Source organism: Aotus nancymaae, unplaced genomic scaffold, assembly GCF_030222135.1.
Source record: "Aotus nancymaae isolate 86718 unplaced genomic scaffold, 86718_ANA_hifiasm-v0.15.2.pri h1tg000002l, whole genome shotgun sequence".
In the NCBI taxonomy this organism is placed as follows: domain Eukaryota; kingdom Metazoa; phylum Chordata; class Mammalia; order Primates; family Aotidae; genus Aotus; species Aotus nancymaae.
This window is the reverse complement of record NW_026988413.1, coordinates 40,218,150-40,242,368: the sequence shown is the minus strand read 5'-3', so window position 1 is coordinate 40,242,368 and position 24,219 is coordinate 40,218,150. Positions and strand designations below refer to the sequence as shown.

The 24,219-nt window shown below is 41.0% G+C and overlaps 1 protein-coding gene across 1 annotated transcript in view; it reads left to right on the top strand.

The window, feature by feature from the left end:
* The window catches only part of TES (testin LIM domain protein), a 58,625-nt gene that overhangs the window by 25,435 nt on the left and 8,971 nt on the right, over positions 1 to 24,219 (top strand). Inside the window, exon 3 of the mRNA XM_064374188.1 lies at positions 23,882 to 24,134. Within this exon, the coding sequence (XP_064230258.1) occupies positions 23,882 to 24,134 (253 nt within the window). The remainder of the gene's footprint in view (positions 1 to 23,881; positions 24,135 to 24,219) is intronic.

Below are 24,219 nucleotides of genomic sequence, written 5' to 3'. Positions count from 1 at the left end.
TTCTTGGCCTTTGACATTAAACCCCAACATCTGGCTTCTGCTTGCTTTTCTAGCCACTCTCACTTCCGTTCCAAGCACCCTGTGCTCCAAGTGCTTAATACATACTATTCCCTGAAATTTTTGTGCCTTACTGCATGGTGTTCTCTGCTTGGAAAACCCTACCTTCCACCATTAGGAAACAAAAAGTCTCAGCTCAAGAAATACCCCTGAGAAGTCTTCCCTGCCCATGTATTAGTCTTTTCAGGCTGCCATAACAAAATGTCACCAACCTGGTAGTTTAAACAGAAATGTACTTTCTCCCAGTTCTAGAGGCTGGAAAGTTCCAGATCAGGAGTCAACATGGTTGAGTTCTGGTGAGGTCTCCCTTCCTGGCTTACAGATGGCTGCCTTCTCACCATATGCTCACATGGCCTTTCCTTGGTGTGTGTGCACGTGTGTGTGTGTGTGTATAGAGGACAAGATCTCTCTCCCTTTTCTTATAAGGTAACCTATTCCAATGGATTATGACCTTCACCTTATTGCCTCTTGTAACTTTACTTCCTAAAAGCCCCCACTCCAAATGCAGTCATATTAGGGGTTTGGGCTTCAGCATAGGACTTTGAGAAAACACAGTTCAGTCCACAGCACCCCTTTTCCCTGCTTCCACATACTGCGAAGTTGTTATGAATCATTTTCCTTTTTATCACCTTGCATACTTATAGGAAGCCAGGAAATAATTACCCAGATCTCATTCTTCTTCATCACTCTGATTTCCTGCTGGCACCTTCCATTTTCCCATTGCCAGTGACAAGGGAGCCCATGAGTGTAGTCCTTAAGGGTCAGCCTTCTGGGAAATAGCACAGAGTGCTGAGGCATGGAGAATGAATCTGGAGAGGTGAATGGGAGATGCCGGATCAAGGTGTATCACCATAGTTGCAGGAGGCTAAAAATGAATTATTAGACTTAAGAAATTGAGAGTGGAACTTTTAACTTAACTAGTCAAACCTTATTTTACAGATCAAAGGACTAAAACCAAAGGAAGTTAAAATGACTTGTTTGAGCCCATGAATCATTAATAAGAAATATAATTTGTGAACAATTTCTATGTGTCACACACCAGTAAGCACTCGTAATAATTTTCTACTGCTGCATACCAAATTACTACAAACTTTGCAAGTTAAAGCAACATCTATTAATTAACTCAACATCCATTATTTTATTTATTTTTTTGAGGTGGATTTTTGCTCTTGTTGCCCAGGCTGGAGTGCAATGGTGCAATCTCTGCTCACTGCAACCTCCAACTCTCAGGTTCAAGTGATTCTCCTGCCTCAGCCTCCCAAGTAGCTGGGATTACAGGCACCTGCCACCACACCTGGCTAATTTTTTGTATTTTTAGTAGAGACGGGTTTCACCATGTTGGCCAGGCTAGTCTTGAACTCCTGACCTCAGGTGATCCACCCGCTTTGGCCTCCCAAAGTGCTGAGATTATAGGCATGAGCCACCATGCCTGGCCAACATTCATTATTTTTTAGGTTAGAAGTCTGGGAAAAGGTGGCTGGCTTAGCTAGATTCTATGCTTAGCACCTCAAAAAGCTGAAATGAAGGTGTTGGTCAGGCTAAGTTCTCATCTTTAAGCTCTGGGGAAGAATCTGCTTTCAAGTTTATTCTTGTTAGTAGAATTCGTTTTCTATGGTTGGAGAACCAAGGTCCCTGTTTCCTTGTTGGCTGTCCACTGGGAGCTGGCTACTCTCAGCTTTTAGAAGCCACTCACATTCGTTGAGGTACAACCCCTTCCATCTTCAAAGCCAGCAACACTGCTTAGAATCCTTCCTGCACCTCATATGTCTCCAACTTCCTCTTCTGCCTCCAGCTTCCTCTTCTGCCAGCCAGAGAAAACTCATTGCTTTTTAAGGGATCACATGATTAGATTAGGCATGCATGGAAAATCTCCCATTTGCCATATAAAAGTAACATAATCATGAAAGTAACACCAAGGTACAGAAGTCATAGGGGCCATCTTAAAATTCTGCTTATCACAGCTCTTTATGTACCTGATTGTACCTAATCCTCTTAATATTTATTAAGTATGAGAAATCAAAGACTTAGGAAAGTTGAATTACTTACCAAAGTCATGGTTTAGATGGCAGAGCTGAATTTGAATTGAGAGTTTGCCAAAACCTTTCTCCCTGGCAGAGTAGATATTAGAATGCATATTTTTCACTCTCAGGGCCAGTGAACTTTGAACTGCACCAGGTTGTCGCCTCTGAAGTGTTATTATTGTGATACAGACATCCTTGTGGACAAAGGATGTGAGCTCTCTCCTTTTTCAGTGTGCCTATGATTAAATAGTAGAGGAAAACAAACGGCTGAGGAAGCCTGATAACTACCCAATAAGAATTATCTGCTGGGCACCCTTTCAAGTAATATTTAGAGATAATGATGTGACACAAACCCAAGGTTTCCAGGAGTTTATAGCCAGTTATTTCATATTGAAGGTATAGTTAATATAATTGCAACCATGTCATTTATCATATTAAGTAGCAGAATTACTGTTTTGCCTTACCATTTTTAAAGTCTCCCAATAAAACTGTTGCATTTTATTAAAAATGCGTTACTTGATCATAACATACATCTGTTCAGAATTTCTGATTGATTTAGAGCTGGCTGAAAACTAAAAATTCCCTACCATAAATGGATTAATACTTGTGTTGAATTGTATCACAGAGGCCCACACTTAAATCCATATATGTATATCCCTGTTAGAAAAGGGCAACTTCCAACTCTTTTAAATTATGGTTTGTAGCAATGCCATGGCCATGCTTTTAAATCACTATGAATGCTGGCAGCATGTCAAAGCACTCTAGTTTCTACTACTTGCCCTGGAAAAATAGTAAGTTTTACAAATAGTGCTACAAAAAAATTTATTTTGGCAGAATAAGGGATAGTTTCTTGATTGCTATGAGCTTGAAACTGTAAATATGTTTATTTGTCTCAGGCAATACTTTTGGTAGTTTGGTTCTAGAATTTGCTATCCCAGGCTCTCTCTTTCTCTCTCTCTCCCTACCTCCCCCTCACTCCTCCCTTTTCTCCACCCCTTAGATTTAACTCCAGAAGTCTTAAGTTGTGAAGTTTTGAGTATACAATTTTGATTTGCCATACATATTAATGTTTGCATATATATGTGCTAATGATGCTAAATTTTTGTAGAAATGACTTCTTAATACAAATAACCCTCCTCTATCCTCACACTTTAGAGCTTCACAATCTACCAGTTCATGTTTGCATCTCTTTAAAAAAATCATAAAAAAGACTTTTTTAAACTAACTTAATTCTTAATCTCCTTCCTTTTCTTCCCCCAAAGAACTTTTCTTAACACCCTGTGGAGAGTCTAGAGAGAGAACTGCTCAATAGGACAGTTTAGAAAATTCAGAGATTTGAAAACTGTGCTAAATATGGCAACTGATTTATATACTCTTAAAACTATCAAATCAGTATAGCGCAAGTAAATTTAGTAAACAAGCTATTTATATAAATCATTAAAATTTACTTATGGATCACCTGAAGAAAGAGAATCCACACACCTTACAAACAGCCTCTTGCACATGGGTATTGTGCTCACCCATACCCTGTTTTTGTTTTAGGTTTGTATAAAACCAATTTTTAACATTCTTCATTTTCTTAAGGGTAGTATCTGGGTTGTTTTAGGTTGAAATTGAATATGTGATAAACATCCCACTCATTCTCAGGCCACTCTTGGATAACAAGATCACAGTGGTATCCTTTTCTCCAATTCCTCAACAAGGTTTTTCTTTTAATAAATTTATTGGATTGCTTCCAAGTGATTTTAAAAGTTTTTATAGGTATTTCTGAAAGTAAACTTTTTTAGTTTAAATGTAAGAGATTCAAATATAAAACACTGTAGATTAGAACTCTAAGAAAAAGATTTTTTTTTTAAATTGTACTTTAGGTCCTGGAGTATATGTGCAGATCATGCCAGATTGTTGCATAGGTACATACCTGGCAAGGTGGTTTGCTGCCTTCATCCCCCCATCACCTATATCTGGTATTTCTTGCCATGTTATCCCTCCCCACCCAGAAAAAGATTTTTTAAACCTAAAACTAGGTAAGTGGTAATAGCACAGATTTCAACAATATATAGCTCTTGGCACCTGGTGCTGATTTTATCTGGTATTTCTTGCCATGTTATCCCTCCCCACCCAGAAAAAGATTTTTTAAACCTAAAACTAGGTAAGTGGTAATAGCACAGATTTCAACAATATATAGCTCTTGGCACCTGGTGCTGATTTTATGATATGCTTTCTTGCAGAATGGTTTGTAGCTGGCTCTTCTCCTTGTAGAAAAGGAGCTCCAGTGTAAGGGATCTGGAAGGGATGTGGTCATCCCAGCTGTTTCAGTGATGACAGTTCTAGTTAAAGAACCATGCCACCATTCTTGGGTCACATTTTTACCAAGGGCTCTGTTACCATAATTCACCACATTGGAGTGAGGATGCAGATGAGTCTTTGAATATAGTCATGATTTTTTAAATTAAAATGAATCAATCATAGGTTTTCTCTACTTAGAAAACTGTTAATTATATGTGATACTATGACTTCTTAGGTATTTCTTTTTTCTCACCACTGCTGCTATTGGTATGTTGTTTTAACCTGATTTTACTTACTTATTAATAAAGGTATGTTGCGTGGTTGAAGGCATCAGTAGAAAGGCAGAGGCTTCCTGAGATTGTAAATTCTTCTAATGGCCAAGATCAATAACAATTTTAAAAAAAATACAGAGCTGGTTCTTTTATAATTTGTTAATTTAACTCTTTATATTTAATAGTAAATATAATTTATTTAACCAAGCCATAGCTTACTATAGTTTATTAATGCTATAGAAACCATGAGGCTTATTTCACTTGTATCTTTTACTATTTAGCTTTCAAATTCTAAAATCTGACCCTTCTTATTTTGTGGTATTCATGTTGTACTGGTGTAGAACTTAGATTGTAAAAATTTCCAAATTCCAGTATTTATTATACAGCCTTGATCCTTTTAGACATCTCTTTGCTAATTATTAGGATGCATGCTGTAGCTCACAGCCATATAAGGATCTATTTAGCTATATTAAGAACTAAATTCCCACCCCACCTTTTTCCCCCTCAGGAAAGCATAATTTTAAACTTGATCCAAAAGCAGGGTGATAGTTTTATAAATAATTACATTGTTTTGTTAACCAAAGAGTAAAAGTGAATAACATGCGGTAGTAGGATAACTTGCAGCTTTCCACTAGATGGGAGTATGAGATAACCAGATGCTAGAAAGACTATTTTATAACTGAACTAGAATATGCAAATTCTTCAATAAATTCTTATCGAATAAAGATTTCTGACCAGTGTGCACAAGGAAAGCAATTTGCCTCTCCACCACCCATCTCTTTCTCTCTCTCTCTTTCTCTCTCTTTCTCTAAGAATATACAAGTCAAATCTAATATTTTCAGTTTGCATACTGAAAGGTATTTTAAGAAAATTCAGAATACAACAACCTAAAATCTATAATTAATAATTTATATAATTTAGCAATGAGATTCATTTGGGTTTTTAGTTGCTTTTTCTGTTTCTGATGTAGAGAAATTTCATGATTTATATTTTAAATCTTAACTTATTAAACTCTTCTTAATGCTAATTAACAAATTTCATTTCTCTGTGATCATTCATAGCATCTGTGAATAGCAACAGTTTAGTTTTTTTTCTTTCTGATGAATTCTTACAACTTTTTCACATGGCTCTGATTAGTACCTTCAGAACAATATGATTAGAATTGGTGATAGCAAGTTTGCTTTCTTGCTTCACATCTTAAAACTAATGCAGTATGATCTATGCTGAGTGTCTGGGTTTGTTCCCCCAGCTACCCAAGGGAACAAATAGAATAGAAACTCTTCCTAGAATCGTTTCTATTTCCCTTTACTAGTTTCTGCTATTATTTTTATTTTCCTTCCTTTTACTTCAGGCTTATGCTTTTTCCTAACTTCCTGAGTTGAACACTTAGTACTTTATTATTTCCTTTGTTCTAATTTGAGTATTTTAAACTATAAATTTTTTATTTAGTTATCTAGTTCTTTCAACATACATACTTAACCTAATTGTATCTAATGTTAATCCATTTTATATAGACTGAACAATGTAAGTATCTTTAGAATGTATTTGAAAACATTCAGATTGGCATTCTTAATTGTATGCTGCCGTTGCCCTGTATATTAGTCCCAGCTTAAATTTTTAACACCACAGAGTCTCCCTACTCTATTTTTCTGTCACCTTTTCCAGCTTCTTTTCCTCTGCCAGACTTTCTTGAGTCCTTACTTTTTCCCTCTACACTTTCCCCAAGAGGCAAAGGTGATCTCTTTAACTCACATTCATTATATATTGTTCTCTGACCACCAAATTTATATTTCCTATCAGGCTACAGTTTTTAACATGAGATTTATATATCCTACACTGTATAATAGCTTTGTCTTGTCTCACAGGTGTATCAAATTTATCAGTTGTTTCATTTTGGAGACTTCCATCAACCTTCCCTACTCCATACTGCAAATCTGTTCATCTTTTGCATATACTATCTTAATAAATTACATTCCTTCTACTAATTTACTCATCCCAGAAATTTTGTTTGATTTTTTGAGAGACTAAGTGTATTAGTCTGTTCTTACACTACTAATAAAGACATACCTGAGACTGGGTAATTTATAAAGGAAAGAGGTTTAATTGACTCACAGTTCAGCATGGTTTAGAAGGCCTCAGGAAACTTACAATCATGGCAAAAGGGGAAGCAAACACATCCTTCTTTACATGGTGGCACCAAGAAGTGCCTAGCAAAAGGGGAAAAGCCCCTTATAAAACCATCAGATCTCATGAGAACTCACCATCACGAGAACAGCATGAGGGTAACAGCCCCCATAATCCAGTTACCTCCCACCATGTCCCTCCCACAACACATGGGGATTATGGGAAATACAATTCAAGATGAGATTTGAGAGGGGACACATCCAAACCATATCATTCTGCCCCTGGCCCCTCCCAAATCTCATGTCCTCACATTTCAAAACACAATCATGCCCTTCCAACAGTCCCTCAAAGTCTTGACTCATTTCAGCATTAACTCAAAAGTCCAAGTCTAATGTCTCATATGAGACAAGGCAAGTCCCCTCTGCCTATGAGTCAGTAAAATCAAAAGCAAGTTGGTTACTTCCTAGATACAATGAGGGTATAAGCATTGGGTAAATACAGCCATTCCAAATGGCAGAAATTGGCCAAAAGAATGGGGCTGTAGGCCCCATGTGAGTCCAAAATCCAGTAGAGCAGTCATAAACCTTAAAGTTCCAAAATGATCTCCTTTGACTTCATGTTTCACATCCAGGGTGCACTGATGCAAAAAAGGTAGGCTCCCATGGCCTTGGGCAGCTCTGCCCCTGTGCTTTGCAGGGTACAGCCCCCATCCTGGCTGCTTTCACAAGCTGGTGTTGAGTGCCTGCAGCTGTCCTTGGATCTACCATTCTGGGGCCTAGAGGATGGTGGCCCTCTTCTCACAGCTACACTAGGCATTGCCCTCATGGGGACTCTGTGTGAGGGCTCCAACCCCACATTTCCCTTCCACAGTACCCTAGAAGAGGTTCTCTATGAGGACTGCACCTGCAGCAAACTTCTGCTTGGACATCTAGGGATTTTCATACATCCTCTAAATCTAGACAGAGGTTCCCAAACATCAGTTCTTATCTTCTGCATACCTGTGGGACCACCACCACCACATGGAAGCTGCCAAGGCTTGGGGCTTGCATCCTCTCAAGCAATGGCCCAAGCTATACCTTGGCCCCTTTTAGCCACCACTGGAGCTGAATGCAGGTCTGAAAGCTGGCATGCAGAGTAGCAGGTCTGGCTGCACACAGCAGGGACCCCTGGGCCTGGTCCATGAGAGCATTTTTCCCTCCTAGGCCTCCAGGCCTGTGATGGGAGGGGCTGCTGTGAGGCTCTCTGACATGCCCTGGAGACATTTTCTCTATTGTCTTAGTGATTAACATTCGAGCATCTTGTTACTTATGGAAATTTCTGCAGCAGGCTTGAATCCCACCCCAGAGGATGGCTTTTTCTTTTGTATTGCATTGTCAGGCTGCAAATTTTAACTTTTATCCTCCATCACCTCTTGAATGCTATGCCGCTTAGAAATTTCTTCCACCAGATACCCTAAATCATCTCTCTCAAAGTTTTGTCCCTGCCTACAGATCTCTAGGGCAGGGGCAAAATGCCACCAGTCTCTTTGAATAGCAAGAGTGACCTTTAGACCAGTTCCCAGGAAGTTCTTCGTCTCAATCTGAGACCACCTCAGCCTGGACTTCATTATCCATATTGTTAAAATGCATGCTCTGAATGAAGAGACCCCCGCAAACAGGCTTTGTATGAGCAACATGGCTGTTTATTCATCCAGGTGCGGGTGGGCTGAGTCCAAAAAGAGAGTCAGAGGAGGGTGGTGGGATAGGAGTTGGTTTTACAGGTTTGGGGGCAGTGGAAAGTTATAGAAGTCACCATTTAGGGCAGTTTTTGCAAACTGGGAGGGAGTTGTAGGGTCTGGAGTCATGAGGTTGACCAAAGTTGGTTACAGAGTCTAATTGCCTTGTCAAATGAGGCCAGAATAAGGAACAATAGAAGAATGTCTCAAGTTAGTTAGGCACTGCAGGGGTTGATCATCCTTCGATCTCTTTTCATAGTCTTCCAGTTACTTCAGATTTTCTAATTCCAGAAGCCTATCCAGAGGTGTACGTGTGGGTCACGGCGGGCACCAGTCGTCCATGGTGCTGTCAGCCTAAATGGCCTTACATTCCTTTTTATATTAGTAATATAAAGGAAAAAGAAGTGAAGAATGGAGGGCAGTGGAATATTAGGAAGACCAGCACAGACGGGTGATGGGGCAGTGTTTCTCAGGGCTTCTCTGAGAAAGAATTTAGACTGCTGGGAGATCTCAGGGCAAGGAGTGATATTGTGGGGTTGTTAGAAGGAGCATTTGTCATATTGACTGATTGGTTATCGCTTATATATGATTTTGTAGGAATTGAGATATTAATTGGAAAACACAGGGTTTAAATAAGGAGAAAGATAGGTATCAGAGGACTAAGGATTGGAAGAAGCCATGACACCCAGTTAGAGTGTCCAGCCAGTCCAGCCAGGTCCAGAATAACCCTTTGCCTGATTAGTGAGCTTTTGGGCTTTGTGATGGCATCATGTACAAGGCTCGACTGGTTTACATAAAAACAACATTCTTCATTTAAGAATAGGCAAAGACCTCCTTTTTTAGCAGCCAGTAAGTCAAGACCTCTGTGGTTTTGGAGGACAACTGCAGCTAGGGAATTTACTTGAGCTTGAAAAAGGGATAGTGATTGAATTACTTTTGCAATGCTAGCAGAGAAATCATTAGAGAGGCTACAGAAAATGACAATTGATTTGGTAAGGCCGGCTATCCTTGTGCTGAGTGCAGTAGTAATTCCTAATCCTATAAGTAAGGGGGTCAATGTAATGACCTGTTTGTGTTGTGTCAGGACCACAAGGGGAACAGGGAGGCTCTTGTCTCCATCGTTAAGCTGAATTGTGGGAGTAAGGAAAACTGTGGTACAAGTGCCTGTCCAGTTGGTAGGAAGGCAGATAGATGTAAGAAGAAGAAGATGATCTGTCCACTCTAAGAGAGAATTAAGGGTGGCAGCCTGAGGGTAAAACCATGAAATATCGAGAGAGATCCAAGATGGCTGATCACTAGCAGCTCGGGCATGTAGCTCCCAGTGAAAGCTCAGAGAACGAGAGGACGCCACACTTTCAGACGAATATTTGTTGCTCACGGACCAGGAGATTCCCAGCAGAGGAGCCCCACGGGTCGCCAGGGCGACTCTTGTGGCTGGCGCGGTGGTTTTGCTGGCGCCTTAGCGCGCCAGTTTGTGGTGCAGAGTCCGGAGATTCCCGGGCAGAAGAGCACCTTCAATCTTAACACCGCTGTTTTGGCCAGCACAGTGGATTGCTCAGATTTCGGCGCTGGGAATCAACAAGGTGGACGTCTGCTCAGAGACCTAGTTAGAAAGTCGGTATTACAAAGATGACAGACAGGTAAATATATAATGAAGGGAAGAAACCAGCGTAAAAAGGCAGAGAATACTCAAAATCTGAATGCCTCTCCCTCTACAGGGGATTGCAATTCCTCATCAGTAATGGAACAAGGCTTAATAGATTACGAGTGTGTTCCAATAACAGAAGCAGGTTTCAAAACGTGGGTGATAAGAAACTTCTGTGAATTAAAAGAACTTGTTCTAACCCAATGCAAAGAAACTAAGAACCTTGAAAAAAGGTTTGACGAACTGTTAACGAGAATAGACAATTTAGAGAAGAATATAAGTGAATTGATGGAGCTGAAAAACACAACACGAGAACTTCGCGAAGCATGCACAAGTTTAAAGAGTCGAATTGATCAAGTAGAAGAAAAGATATCAGAAGTCAAGAACCAGCTCAGTGAAATGAAATGAGAAGACAAGATTGGAGAAAAAAGGATGAAAAGGAATGAGCGAAGTCTCCAGGAAATATGCGACTATGTGAAAAGACCTAATTTATGTTTGATAGGTGTACCTGAATGTGACGAAGAGAATGAATCCAAGTTGGAAAATACTCTTCAGGATATCATTCAGGAAAACTTTCCCAACCTGGCAAGGCAGGGTAATATTCAACTCCAGGTAATACAGAGAACACCACAAAGATACTCTTCAAGAAGACCAACCCCAAGGCACATAATTGCCAGATTTATTAGGGTTGAAATGAAGGAGAAAATACTAAGGGCAGCCAGAGAGAAAGGTCAGGTTACCCATAAAGGGAAACCTATCAGACTTACAGCAGATCTCTCAGCAGAAACCCTACAAGCCAGAAAAGAGTGGGGACCAATATTTAATATCCTTAAAGAAAAGAACTTTCAACCCAGAATTTCATATCCAGCCAAACTACGCTTTGTAATTGAAGGAAAAATTAAATCTTTTGCGAACAAACAAGTACTTAGAGAGTTCACCACCACCAGGCCTGCTTTACAAGAGCTTCTGAAAGAAGCACTATACATATAAAGGAACAACCAATATCAGCCTTTCCAAAAATATATCAAAAAGAAAAGAGCATTTATAATCCTTTGGATATATACCCAGTAATGGGATTGCTGGGTCAAATGGAATTTCTATTTCTAGGTCCTTGAGGAATCGCCACACTGTCTTCCACAATGGTTGAACTAATTTACACTCCCACCAACAGTGTAAAAGTGTTCCTATTTCTCCACATCCTCCAGCATCTGTTGTCTCCAGATTTTTTAATGATTGCCGTTCTAACTGGCGAGATGGTATCTCAATGTAGTTTTGATTTGCATTTCTCTAATGACCAGTGATGATGAGCATTTTTTCATATGCTTGTTGGCCTCATGTATGTCTTCTTTTGTAAAGTATCTGTTCATATCCTTTGCCCATTTTTGAATGGGCTTGTTCATTTTTTTCTTGTAAATCTGTTTTAGTTCGTTGTAAATTCTGGATATCAGCCCTTTGTCAGATGGGTAGGCTGCAAAAATTTTTTCCCATTCTGTTGGTTGCCGATTCACTCTATTGACTGTTTCTCTCGCCGTGCAGAAGCTGTGGAGTTTGATTAGATCCCATTTGTCTATTTTGGCTTTTGTTGCCAATGCTTTTGGTGTTTTGGTCATGAGGTCCTTGCCTACGCCTATGTCCTGAATGGTTTTGCCTAGGTTTTCTTCTAGGGTTTTTATGGTGTTAGGTCTTATGTTTAAGTCTTTAATCCATCTGGAGTTAAATTTAGTGTAAGATGTCAGGAAGGGGTCCAGTTTCTGCTTTCTGCATATGGCTAGCCAGTTTTCCCAACACCACTTATTAAACAGGGAATCCTTTCCCCATTGCTTGTTTTTATCAGGTTTGTCAAAGATCAGATGGTTGTAAATATGTTGTGTTGCCTCCGAGGCCTCTGTTCTGTTCCATTGGTCTATATCTCTGTTTTGGTACCAGTACCATGCTGTTTTGATTACTGTAGCCTTGTAGTATAGTTTGATGTCCGGTAGTGTGATGCCTCCCACTTTGTTCTTTTCGCTTAGAATTGACTTGGCTATGAGGGCTCTCTTTTGGTTCCATATGAAGTTTTAAGGTGGTTTTTTCCAGTTCTGTGAAGAAGGTCATTGGTAGCTTGATGGGGATAGCATTGAATCTGTAAATTACTTTGGGCAGTATGGCCATTTTCACAATATTGATTCTTCCTAACCATGAACATGGAATATTTCTCCATCTGTTTGTGTCCTCTCTTATTTCATTGAGCAGTGGTTTGTAGTTCTCCTTGAAGAGGTCCTTTACATTCCTTGTTAGTTGTATTCCTAGGTATTTTATTCTCTTTGTAGCAATTGTGAATGCCAGTTCGTTCTTCATTTGGCTCTCTTTAAGTCTGTTATTGGTGTATAGGAATGCTTGTGATTTTTGCACATTGATTTTGTATCCTGAGACTTTGCTGAAGTTGCTTATCAGTTTCAGGAGATTTTGGGCTGAGATGATGGGGTCTTCTAGATATACAATCATGTCGTCTGCAAATAGAGACAATTTGACTTCCTCCTTTCCTAATTGAATACCCTTTATTTCTTTTTCTTGCCTGATTGCTCTGGCTAGGACTTCCAGCACTATATTGAATAGGAGTGGTGGAGAGGGCATCCTTGTCTAGTGCCAGATTTCAAAGGGAATGCTTCCAGTTTTTGCCCATTCAGTATGATATTGGCTGTTGGTTTGTCGTAAATAGCTTTTATTATTTTGAGATACGTTCCGTCGAAACCTAGTTTATTGAGGGTTTTTAGCATAAAGGGCTGTTGAATTTTGTCGAAGGCCTTCTCTGCATCAATTGAGATAATCATGTGGTTTTTGTCTTTGGTTCTGTTTATGTGGTGAATTACATTTATAGACTTGCATATATTGAACCAGCCTTGCATCCCCGGGATGAATCCTACTTGACCATGGTGGATAAGCTTTTTGATGTGCTGTTGTAATCGGCTTGCCAGTATTTTATTGAAGATTTTTGCATCTATGTTTATCATGGATATTGGCCTGTAGTTTTCTTTTCTTGTTGAGTCTCTGCCGGGTTTTGGTATCAGGATGATGTTGGTCTCATAAAATGATTTGGGAAGGATTCCCTCTTTTTGGATTATTTGGAATAGTTTCAGAAGGAATGGTACCAGTTCCTCTTTGTATGTTTGGTGGAATTCGGCTGTGAACCCATCTGGACCTGGGCTTTTTTGGGTGGTAGGCTCTTAATTGCTGCCTCGACTTCAGACCTTGTTAATGGTCTATTCACGTTTTCGATTTCTTCCTGGTTTAGGCTTGGGAGGAGGCAACTGTCCAGGAATTTATCCATTTCTTCCAGGTTTTCTAGTTTATGTGCATAGAGTTGTTTGTAATAATCTCTGATGATGGTTTGAATTTCTGTGGAATCTGTGGTGATATCCCCTTTATCATTTTTTATTGCATCTATTTGGTTATTCTCTCTGTTCTTTTTTATTAATCTGGCTAGTGGTCTGTCTATTTTGTTGATCTTTTCAAAAAACCAGCTCCTGGATTTATTGATTTTTTGAAGGTTTTTTCATGTCTCTATCTCCTTCAATTCTGCTTTGATCATAGTTATTTCTCGTCTTCTGCTAGGTTTTGAGTTTTTTTTTATCTTGCTCCTCTAGCTCTTTCAATTTTGACGATAGGGTGTCAATTTTAGATCTCTCCTTTCTTCTTATGTGGGCACTTATTGCTATATATTTTCCTCTAGAGACTGCTTTAAATGTGTCCCAGAGATTCTGGTATGTGGTGTCTTCATTCTCGTTGGTTTCGAAGAACATCTTTATTTCTGCCTTCATTTCATTGTTTATCCAGTCAACATTCAAGAGAAAGTTGTTCAGTTTCCATGAAGCTGTGTGGTTCTGGGTTGGTTTCTGAATCTGAGTTCTAACTTGATTGCACTGTGGTCTGAGAGACTGTTTGTTACGGTTTCTGTTCTTTTGCATTTGCTGAGGAGTGATTTACTTCCAATTATGTGGTCGATTTTAGAGTAGGTGTGATGTGGTGCTGAGAAGTATTTATATTCTGTGGATTTGGGGTGGAGAGTTCTGTAAATGTCTATTAGGTTTGCTTGGTCCAGGTCTGAGTTCAAGTCCTGGATATCCTTGTTAATTTTCTGTCTCGTTCATCTGTCTAATATTGACAATGGTGTGTTGAAGTCTCCCACTATTATTGTGTGGGAGTCTAAGTCTCTTTGTAAGTCATTAAGAACTTGCCTTATGTATCTGGGTGCTCCTGTATTAGGTGCATATATATTTAGGATCGTTAGCTCTTCTTGTTGCATTGATCCTTTAGCATTATGTAAAGTCCTTCTTTGTCTCGTTTGATCTTTGTTGCTTTAAAGTCTATTTTATCAGAGATGAGAACTGCAACTCCTGCTTTTTTTTGCTCTCCATTTGCTTGGTAAATCTTCCTCCATCTCTTTATTTTGAGCCTTTGTGTATCCTTGCATGTGAGATGGGTTTCCTGGATACAGCACACTGATGGGTTTTGGCTTTTTATCCAATTTGCCAGTCTGTGTCTTTTGATTGGGGCATTTAGTCCATTTACGTTTAGGGTTAATATTGTTATGTGTGAATTTGATCCTGCCATTTTGATGCTAGCCAGCTGTTTTGCCCGTTGGTTGATGCAGATTCTTCATTGTGTTGATGCTCTTTACCATTTTGTGTGTTTTTGGAGTGGCTGGTACTGGTTGTTCTTTTCTATGTGTAGTGCCTCTTTCAGGAGCTCTTGTAAAGCCGGTCTGGTGGTGATGAAATCTCTGAGTACTTGCTTGTTCACAAAGGATTTTATTTTTCCTTCACTTAGGAAGCTTAGTTTGGCTGGATATGAAATTCTGGGTTGAAAGTTATTGGCCCCCACTCTCTTCTGGCTTGTAGGGTTTCTGCTGAGAGATCTGCTGTGAGTCTGATGGGCTTCCCTTTGTGGGTAACCCGACCTTTCTCTCTGGCTGCCCTTAGCATTTTCTCCTTCATTTCAACCCTGGCGAATCTGACGATTATGTGCCTTGGGGTTGCTCTTCTTGAGGAATATCTTTGTGGTGTTCTCAGTATTTCTTGGACTTGAATATTGGCCTGCCTTGCTAGGTTGGGGAAGTTTTCCTGGATAATATCCTGAAGAGTATTTTCTAGCTTGGATTCATTCTCTTCGTCACATTCAGGTACACCTATCAAACGTAGATTAGGTCTTTTCACATAGTCCCATATTTCTTGTTGACTTTGTTCATTCCTTTTTACCCTGTTTTCTCTAATCTTGCCTTCTCGTTTTATTTCATTGAGTTGATCTTTGACCTCTGATATCCTTTCTTCTGCTTGGTCAATTCGGCTGTTGAAACTTGTGCATGCTTCGCGAAGTTCTCATGTTGTGTTTTTCAGCTCCATCAATTCACTTATATTCCTCTCTAAGTTGTCCATTCTCGTTAGCATTTTGTCAAATCTTTTTTCAAGGTTCTTAGTTTCTTTGCATTGGGTTAGAACATGTTCTTTTAGCTCACGAAGTATCTTATTACCCACTTTCTGAAGGCTGATTCTGTCATTTCATCACACTCATTCTCCATCCAGTCTTGTTCTCTTGCTGGTGAGGAGTTGTGATCCCTTGTAGGAGGAGAGGTGTTCCAGTTTTGGGTGTTTTCATCCTTTTTGCGCTGGTTTCTTCCCATCTTTGTGAATTTATCCACCTGTCGGCTTTGTAGTTGTTGACTTTCTGATTGGGTCTCTGAGTGGACATTCTGTTTGTTGTTGATGAAGTTATTTCTGTTTCTTAGTTTTCCTTTTAACTGTCTGGCCTCTCTGCTGTAGGACTGCTGAGGTCCACTCCAGGCCCTGCTTGCCTGGGGATCACTTGCAGCAGCTGCCGAACAGTAAAGGTTGCTACCAGTTTCTTCTTCTGCTTTGTCCCAGAAGGATACCTGCCAAATGTCAGTCTGCGCTCTCCTTTATGAGGTGACTCTTTGGATATACGGGGGTCGGGAGCTGCTTGAGGAAACAGTCCTTTATATTATCTCAGGTGCTGAGCTATGAGCCCCGTTGTTCATTCAGAGCTGCTGGGCTGGTAAATTTAAGTCTGCAGCAGCAGAACTCATAAACCCCCCCTTTTTTTTTTCCCAGGTGTTCTGTCCCCGGGAGTTAGGGCTTTATGTGTTTCCGCTGTACTGCTGCCTTTTTCTTCAGGGCTGCTCTGCCCAAAAGGAGGCAGCCTAGTCACTCTCAGCCTGCAGAGGCTTCACTGAGCTGCTGTGGGCTCTGCCCAGCTGCCATGTGAACTTCCCTGCAGTCCTGTTTATATGGCTGTAGTTAGAGCTGCTTCTGCAATGTTGGCCCGCCTCTGTAATCACAGACTTTCTCTGTAATGACGGGTTGCCACAGCAATGGCAGGCTGCCTCAGTAATGGCAGACTCCCCTTCCCCACAGAGCTGGACCGTCCCGGGTTCAGCTGTGCTTGCTGTGAAACTCTCAACCCAGAGCGTTTCCAATTGCTGTTTTTTTGTTTTTGTTTTTGTTTTTGTGGGGGTGGGACCAGCCAGTCCTGATCTCCTGGCTCCCTGCCTCAGAGCCTTTTATTTTTTCATTGAATGGTCGGCTCTCTACCAGGTGACCTGGTCGCCTGTTGAATAGGCGCCAGGATCTGTGTGATTTCCCGTGCGGCGACCCACTGCACCACTGAAACTGCAGCTCTGAGATTCGTGGCGCTTTTTTTGCCCAGGAATCTCCTGGCCTGGCCCCCTGTTTCAGCTCCCCTTGCTGGCTAAGTGGGAACACAGTCCCGTTTACTCTGCACCGGGAGTGGCTGCACCGGGGCACAGGCAAAACAGCCGCGCTGGCCAAAACAGCCACACTGGCGACCCGTGGGGCTCCTCTGCCTGTGAATCTCCTGGTCTGTGGGCAATAAAAATCTGTTTGGAAATGCGGCATCCACTCACCCTCTGCACTTTCACTCAGAGCTGCAATCCTGAGCTGGATCTAACTGGCCATCTTGGAACTCCTTGGGAAGTACAATCTAATTGATGAGGCAGAGGTCTTGGACTAGTCTGTAGAATTTGTCTAGTTTGGGGACAGCCAGGATAGGGGAATTGTAAAGAGAGTTTGTAGGAATTAAAAGGCCGTGTTGCAGTAAGCAGGTAATAACAGGCTTTAGGCCTTTTAAGGCTTATGCTAGGATGGGGTACTGGCATTGGGCAGGATAAGGGTGGTTAGGTTTTAAGGGGATGAGGAGGGGTGAGTGACTTGTAGCAAGGGATGGGGAGGTGGTGTCCCACAGCCTCTGGTTAAGGTAGGGGGACATAAGGGGAGCTATTGAGGGAGGTAGGGATTCAGGGAAGAGGGTGGCAATGAGGGGTGGCTGTTGCCCAGGAATAGTTAAGGAGGCAGACAATTTTGCTAGGATATCTCAGCCTAACAGGGGAACTGGACAAGCAGAGATGACTAGAAAAGAATGTGGAAAGGAGTGCTGGCTAAATTGACATCAGATTTGGGGAGTTTTGAGAGGTATGGAAGCCTTACCATCAATTCCCACCACAGTTATGGAGGCCAAGGAGACAGGTCCTTGAAAAGAAGGCAGCCTGGAATGAGTGGCCCCCGTGTTGATTAAGAAGGGGGTGGACTTACCCTCCACCGCAAGAGTTACCAAAGCTCGGCGTCCATGTGACAGTCCGGGGGACTCTGCAAGATGTTCAGGTAGTGTCAGTCTTCAGCCACAAAGCTAAGGAGATCTGGAAAAAAGATTCAGTCCCAGAGCTTTGAGTTGGAGCTCCAGGAGCTCTAGGATCAGTGACATGAGTCAGACAGTCCCATTTTCCATGGGGGACCCACACAGATAGTGCAGGGCTTAGGAGGAATCTGGGCTGCGGGCATTCCTTTGCCAGGTGGCCAGGTTTCTGATACTTGAAGTAAGGTCCAGGAGGGGGCGGCTGGACGCTGAAGTCTGGGTGCTTTGAAGTCTGTGAGCCAGTGGTGTGGCTGGGGTTTGTCTTGTGGCAGAGGCAAGCATCTGTAGTTCAGAGATGTGCTGCCTCGGGGCAGCTTTTTCCCTATTATTGAACACCTTGAAGGTGAAGTTGATTAATTCCTGTTGTGGGGTTTGAGGGCCAGATTTTAATTTCTGTAGCTTTTTTAATGTCGGGCTGATTGGGTGATAAAATGCATATTAAGCATTCTTCATGGGTGAGAGAAGATGACAAGTCACTCCAGGTGAGATTATAGGACTGGGTTAAGTATTGGAACTCTTGTATATATTTAGTAGGATCTGATGAAAAGGAGCCTAACCGTTGGATGATTTTGGAAAGGCTGAATAAAGAGAAAGGAATGGAATGTGCACCCTAACTATGCTTTCAGCTCCAGCCACCTCTCAAAGGGGGAAATGTTGGGCAGGGGCTGAGGAGTTAGCCACAGATCTAAACTGTAAGCCAGACCGAATATGAAGTGGGGAGGTGACAGAAGGGGCATAAGGAGGTGGGTTGTGGCAGGGGGGCAGGGGGAGGTTAGGGCCTGGATTAGGGTCTGGTTCAGACAGGCAGGGAGGAGAAAGGTCAGAAGGGTCAATGGACAAGGAGGATTCTGGGTCACCAGCAGAGGCAGGAGGGGCAGATGGAAGGGAGAGAAGAAAAATTTGGGAAGGGTTGCATTGAGAGCAGAGATTAGGGAGGGAGTGGAGGGTTTAAAAAAAATGCCTGGATGTCAGGTACCTTAGACCATTTGCCCATTTGTTGACAAAAATTGTTTAGGTCTCACAGAGTAGAAAAATTGAAAGTGCCATTTTCTGGCCATTTAGAACCATTGTCTAATTTATATTGGGGCCAGGCCATGTCACAGGAAAAAAAAAAAATAAGATGTTTTGGTTTCAGATTAGGTGACAGTTGAAGAGGTTTTAGGTTTTTTAGGATTCAGGCTAGAGGTGAAGACTGAGGAATAGAGGGTGGAATATCACCCATAGCAAAGGAGATAAGTTTTAAGGAAAGGACTAGAGACTAGAATAAGGAGCAAGCAGCTACCAGCGTTTTCAGTAGGCATCCCGGATGATTCCTGGGCTGTAACATGAGTGAATGATCAAGGCAGGCATTCCTGCGATTGACCAGACACCAAGGGAAGACTGTCTTCCCGAGTCTGTGACCAACGTCTGAGTCTTTCAGTGAGAGGGAGAGACTCGTCTCTTCTGTCTCTACATGGATACAGAGTGTCTTCTTTGTCTGTACTAGAAGGAGAAAGATTTAAAGGAAAACAGAGAGAAAGAGGGAGAGACTTGTCTCCTCTTCTCTGAAGGAAAAGAGAGAGAAAGAAGGGGAGAGAGAGTCTGCTTACCCAGTCTGAAGGTGGGGAGAGAGCTGTTGAGCATGCTAAGCGTGAGCTGCTGGTCTGATGTGTTGAGGTCTCAGGTGAGTCTCTTCCCAGAGGGGGAGTGGGGACAGGGGCTGGTCTCCCCAGAGAGTACCCTGGTCCCGGGTTTCTAGCACCACATGTTAAAACGTGCACTCTGAATGAAGAGACCCCCAAACAGGCTTTGTGTGAGCAACATGGCTGTTTATTCACCCAATGCAGGCAGGCTGAGTCCAAAAAGAGAGTCAGAGGAGGGTGGTGGAATAGGAGTTGGTTTTATAGGTTTGGGGTAGCAGTGGAAAGTTACAGAAGTTTCAGTATAGGGCATGTTTTGCAAACTGGGAGGGGGTCATAGGGTCTGGAGTTACAGGTTGACCAAGGTCGGTTACAAAGTCCAATTGCCTTGTCAAATGAGGCTGGAATAAGGAACAATAGAAGAATGTCTCAAGTTAGATGCTGCAGGGGTTGATCATCCTTCCTCTTTTCATGGTCTTCCAGTTTCTTCAGATTTTCTAATTCTGGGAGGCCATCCAGAGGTGTACATGCAGGTCATGGCAGTGGAGGGGAGGGGGGCGCACAATGGCATCCATGATGCTGTCAGTCTAAAAGATCTTACACATATCACTGTCAGCATTTTGGTAAAAGCCATTCAAAAAGTCTCTAGGAAGTTCCAAACTTTCCCACATCTTTCTGTCTTCTGAGCCCTCCAAGTCTTGAGGAAGTTCCAAACTTTCCCACATGGACCTGTCATCTTCTTAGCCCTCCAGAATATTCCAGCCTCTGCCTGTTACCCAGTTCCAAAGTTGCTTCCACATTTTCAGGTATCACCACTCTTTGCAGTACCAATTTATTGTATTTATTAGTCCATTCTCACACTGCTAATAAAGACATACCTGAGACATACCTGGGTAATTTATAAAGGAAAGAGATTTAATTGACTGACAATTCAGCATGGCTGGGGAGGCCTCAGGAAACTTACAAACATGGCAGAAGGGGAAGCAAACATGTTCTTCACATTGTGGCAGCAAAGAGAGGTGCCGAGCAAAAGGGGAAAAAATTCCCTTATAAAACTATGAGATCTCATGAGAACTCACTGTCATGAGAACAGCATGAGGGTAAAAGCCCTCATGATTCAGTTATCTCCTACCACATCCCTCCCATGACACATGGGGATTATGGGAACTACAATTCAAGATGATATTTGTGTGAAGTCACAGCCAAACGGTATCACTGAGCCTTCCCTTTACCATCACTATGTCCAAATACACCACAAAGTTTAGTCAGTTTTTTGTCCAAGGAGACCTCAAATTTCCTCCTTTCTTTCTTTTTTTTTTTTTTTTTTTTGAGACAGAGTTTTGCTCTTGTTACCCAGGCTGGAGTGCAATGGCGCAATCTCGGCTCACCGCAACCTCCGCCTCCTGGGTTCAGGCAATTCTCCTGCCTCAGCCTCCTGAGTAGCTGGGATTACAGGCACATGCCACCATGTCCAGCTAATTTTTTGTATTTTTAGTAGAGACAGGGTTTCACCATGTTGACCAGGATGGTCTCGATCTCTTGACCTTGTGATCCACCCGCCTCGGCCTCCCAAAGTGCTGGGATTACAGGCGTGAGCCACTGCGCCCGGCCTCCTCCTTTCTTTTCATCTCCACTGTTGAATACTCTGATCCAAGCCATAACATATTTCACCTGGACCACAACAGTAACCCTCCAAGATGTAATTTCATTTGTGAAGTAGTGGCAGTATCCCGATTTAGAACCATGCCATTGTAAACTGGATGAATAATTAACATGTTAACCTGTCTCCCTGTTTCTAGTTCTGTTTTGCCCCTAATCCATTTACCACATGGCAGATACTGTAATATTTAAAATTACAGATATGATCATGTTGTTCCATTACCAAAAAGCCTTTGCTGGCTCCTGATTGCTCTTATGATGAAGGCCAAATTCCCTAATGTGTTCTGAGTCCCTGCATGACTTCCTGCCTGCCTACCTCTCCAGCCTTGTCACTGTCCCATTTACTCATCTCACTACTGTCATACCAACCTGCCCTGGTTATGAGACCTAAGGGGACAATTTCTTTTCTAATTCAGGACCACTGTAGGTACTTCTCTTTATACCCAGATACTAAATATAGAGTTTTCTTTTCCTTCCTTTTCTCCTCCCCAGATAACGAACCCACATACACAATTTACACCTATGTTTTATACATCGTCCAGATCTCAACCTAAATGTCACCTTCTTATGGAGTCCTTTCTTCACTAGTTTGAAATCAAAATTACACCCTTTCAAGGCACCCTATACCTTACTTTCCTATCACAAATGAAATTGTGTGTGTGTGCATGCGTGTGTATGTGATTGTTTAATGTCTGTTTCCCACCAGACTGTAAGTTCTAGAAGTAAGAGACTAGGCCCATTTTTTTTTTTTAGCACTATGTCCTAGTGTTAAATACATTGATTGGCACATGGGCACTCATGTATGTTGCATGAATAAATGAATGTCTGTGTGCCAGACCAGTGAAGGAGAGGACATTGTCCTTAAACTATAAGAAACACCATGATGGCAGAGAGAACATGGTAGGTGGCAATAAGTGTTTGAAGAAATAAGAGAAGGAAAGAGAAAGAAAAAACAAAGGGAAGGAAATGGATGACAAAAGAATTTGAGAAAAAATGAGAAAGGCTGTAAACCTAAATCTAGGATCATGGTCTTTGATGGGAAAAGTTTCCCTATCTCTCACTAAACAAACAAACAAACAAAAACCCTTGGATAATGGCTATAAAATGTTAACATGTGATAAAATATGAAGTTTCTTCTTTAAGTAAGAAAACTTGCATATAATTTTTGTGGTTTTATATCTTTTTCTCTATTTTATTTAATTACTTTTTGGTGACAGCATAAGGAATATCAGATGGAGTTATACTCAGACATGTCCCTTTAAGTGTGCACTTTTAAATCAGTCTTTTTTTTTTAATGGTACAATTGAAGACGTCTATTATTGGGGCCATCAACACTTCTTTCAGTGTAATAATTGAAACAATCTTGGTTAGGTTTGATAATCAAATGAATAATTGCTTCTCATAATCATATCAGAAATGCAGATGCATGTTTAGTTTACAAAATGCACTGAATTTGTTAAAATAGTTACTTTGAAAATTAAGTTGAAACCTTATGGTACCATCTAAATCACAAAACTAAGTAATTTCCAAAAACACATTATTAGTCACTCTATAGGCTGATAATTCTGCTGCTTTCCTATTTTCTTTCAACTTCCATTTTAGGTTCAGATGTACATGTGCAGTGCAGGTTTTTTACATGGGGAAATTGCATGTTACTGAGGTTTGGGGTTCAAATGATCCCATCACCTAGGTAGTGACCATAGTACCTGATAGTTAGCTTTTCAAACCTTGCTCCCTCTCACCTTCCTCACTGTAATAATCCCAAGTGTCTATTATTCCCATCTTTGTGTCCATGTATACTCAATATTTAGCTCCCACTTACAAGTGAGAATATGTGGTATTTGGTTTTCTCTTCCTGTGTTAATTCCCTTAAGATAATGGCTTCCAGCTGCATCCATTTTGCTTCAAAGGACATGATTTCATTCTTTTTTATGGCTGCATAGTATTCTATGGCAAATATGTATCACATTTTCTTTATCCAGTCTACCATTGATGTCCATCCAGGATGATTCCACCACATCTTTTGTGAATAGTACTGTGATAAACATATGAGTGCATTGTCTTTTTGGTAGAATAATGCATTTTCTTCTGGGGTTCCTGGGTTGAATGGTAGTTTTAAGTTTTTTGAGAAATCTCCAAACTGCTTTCTACAGTGGCCAAACTAATTTACATCCTCATTAACAGTGTATGAGCATTCCCTTTTCTCTGCAACATCTGTTATTTTTTGACTTTTTAGTAATAGCTATTCTGACTGATAGGAAATGGCATCTCATCATGGTTTTGATTTGCATTCCTTAATGATTAGTGATATTGAGCATGTTTTCATATATCTCTTGGCCATATGTATGTCTTCTTTTGAGAAGTGTCTGTTCCTATCCTTTGCCCATTTTTAATGGCTTTTTTTTTTCGCTTGTTGAATTGTTCCTTATCGATTCTAAATATCAGAACTTTGTTGGATGCAGGGTTTGTAAATATTTTCTTCCATTCTGTAGGTTGTCTGTTTGCTCTGTTGCCAATTTCCTTTGCTTTGCAGAAGCTCTTTAGTTTAATTGGGTCCCACTTGTCAGTTTTTACAACCTAACTTTTAAAAGCCTTATCAAGCAAAGTTGTGTTTTTATTTCCTTCTTGCTTAAATTTATGGATGCTTATTCTCCCTCCTAAAAAGAGACTTGCGTTTGCATACCATGATATAGAATATGCTTTATTTTATGAACTATAAATGTATCACCATAAATATCAATTAGGTGTAATTAATCATTTTCTACTTATTTTCAAAATCATAGAAAAATATGTCGTAACTGCAAGTGTGGCCAAGAAGAGCATGATGTCCTCTTGAGCAATGAAGAGGATCGAAAAGTGGGAAAACTTTTTGAAGACACCAAGTATACCACCCTGATTGCAAAACTAAAGTCAGATGGAATTCCCATGTATAAACGCAATGTTATGATATTGACCAATCCAGTTGCTGCCAAGAAGAATGTCTCCATCAATACAGTTACCTATGAGTGGGCTCCTCCTGTCCACAATCAGGCATTGGTAAATAATATTGGGACAGAGAGTTCCCTTACTGAAGTGCCTGGACTGTTTATTTGGGGCAGTTTCTTTGGTGACCTGATCAACC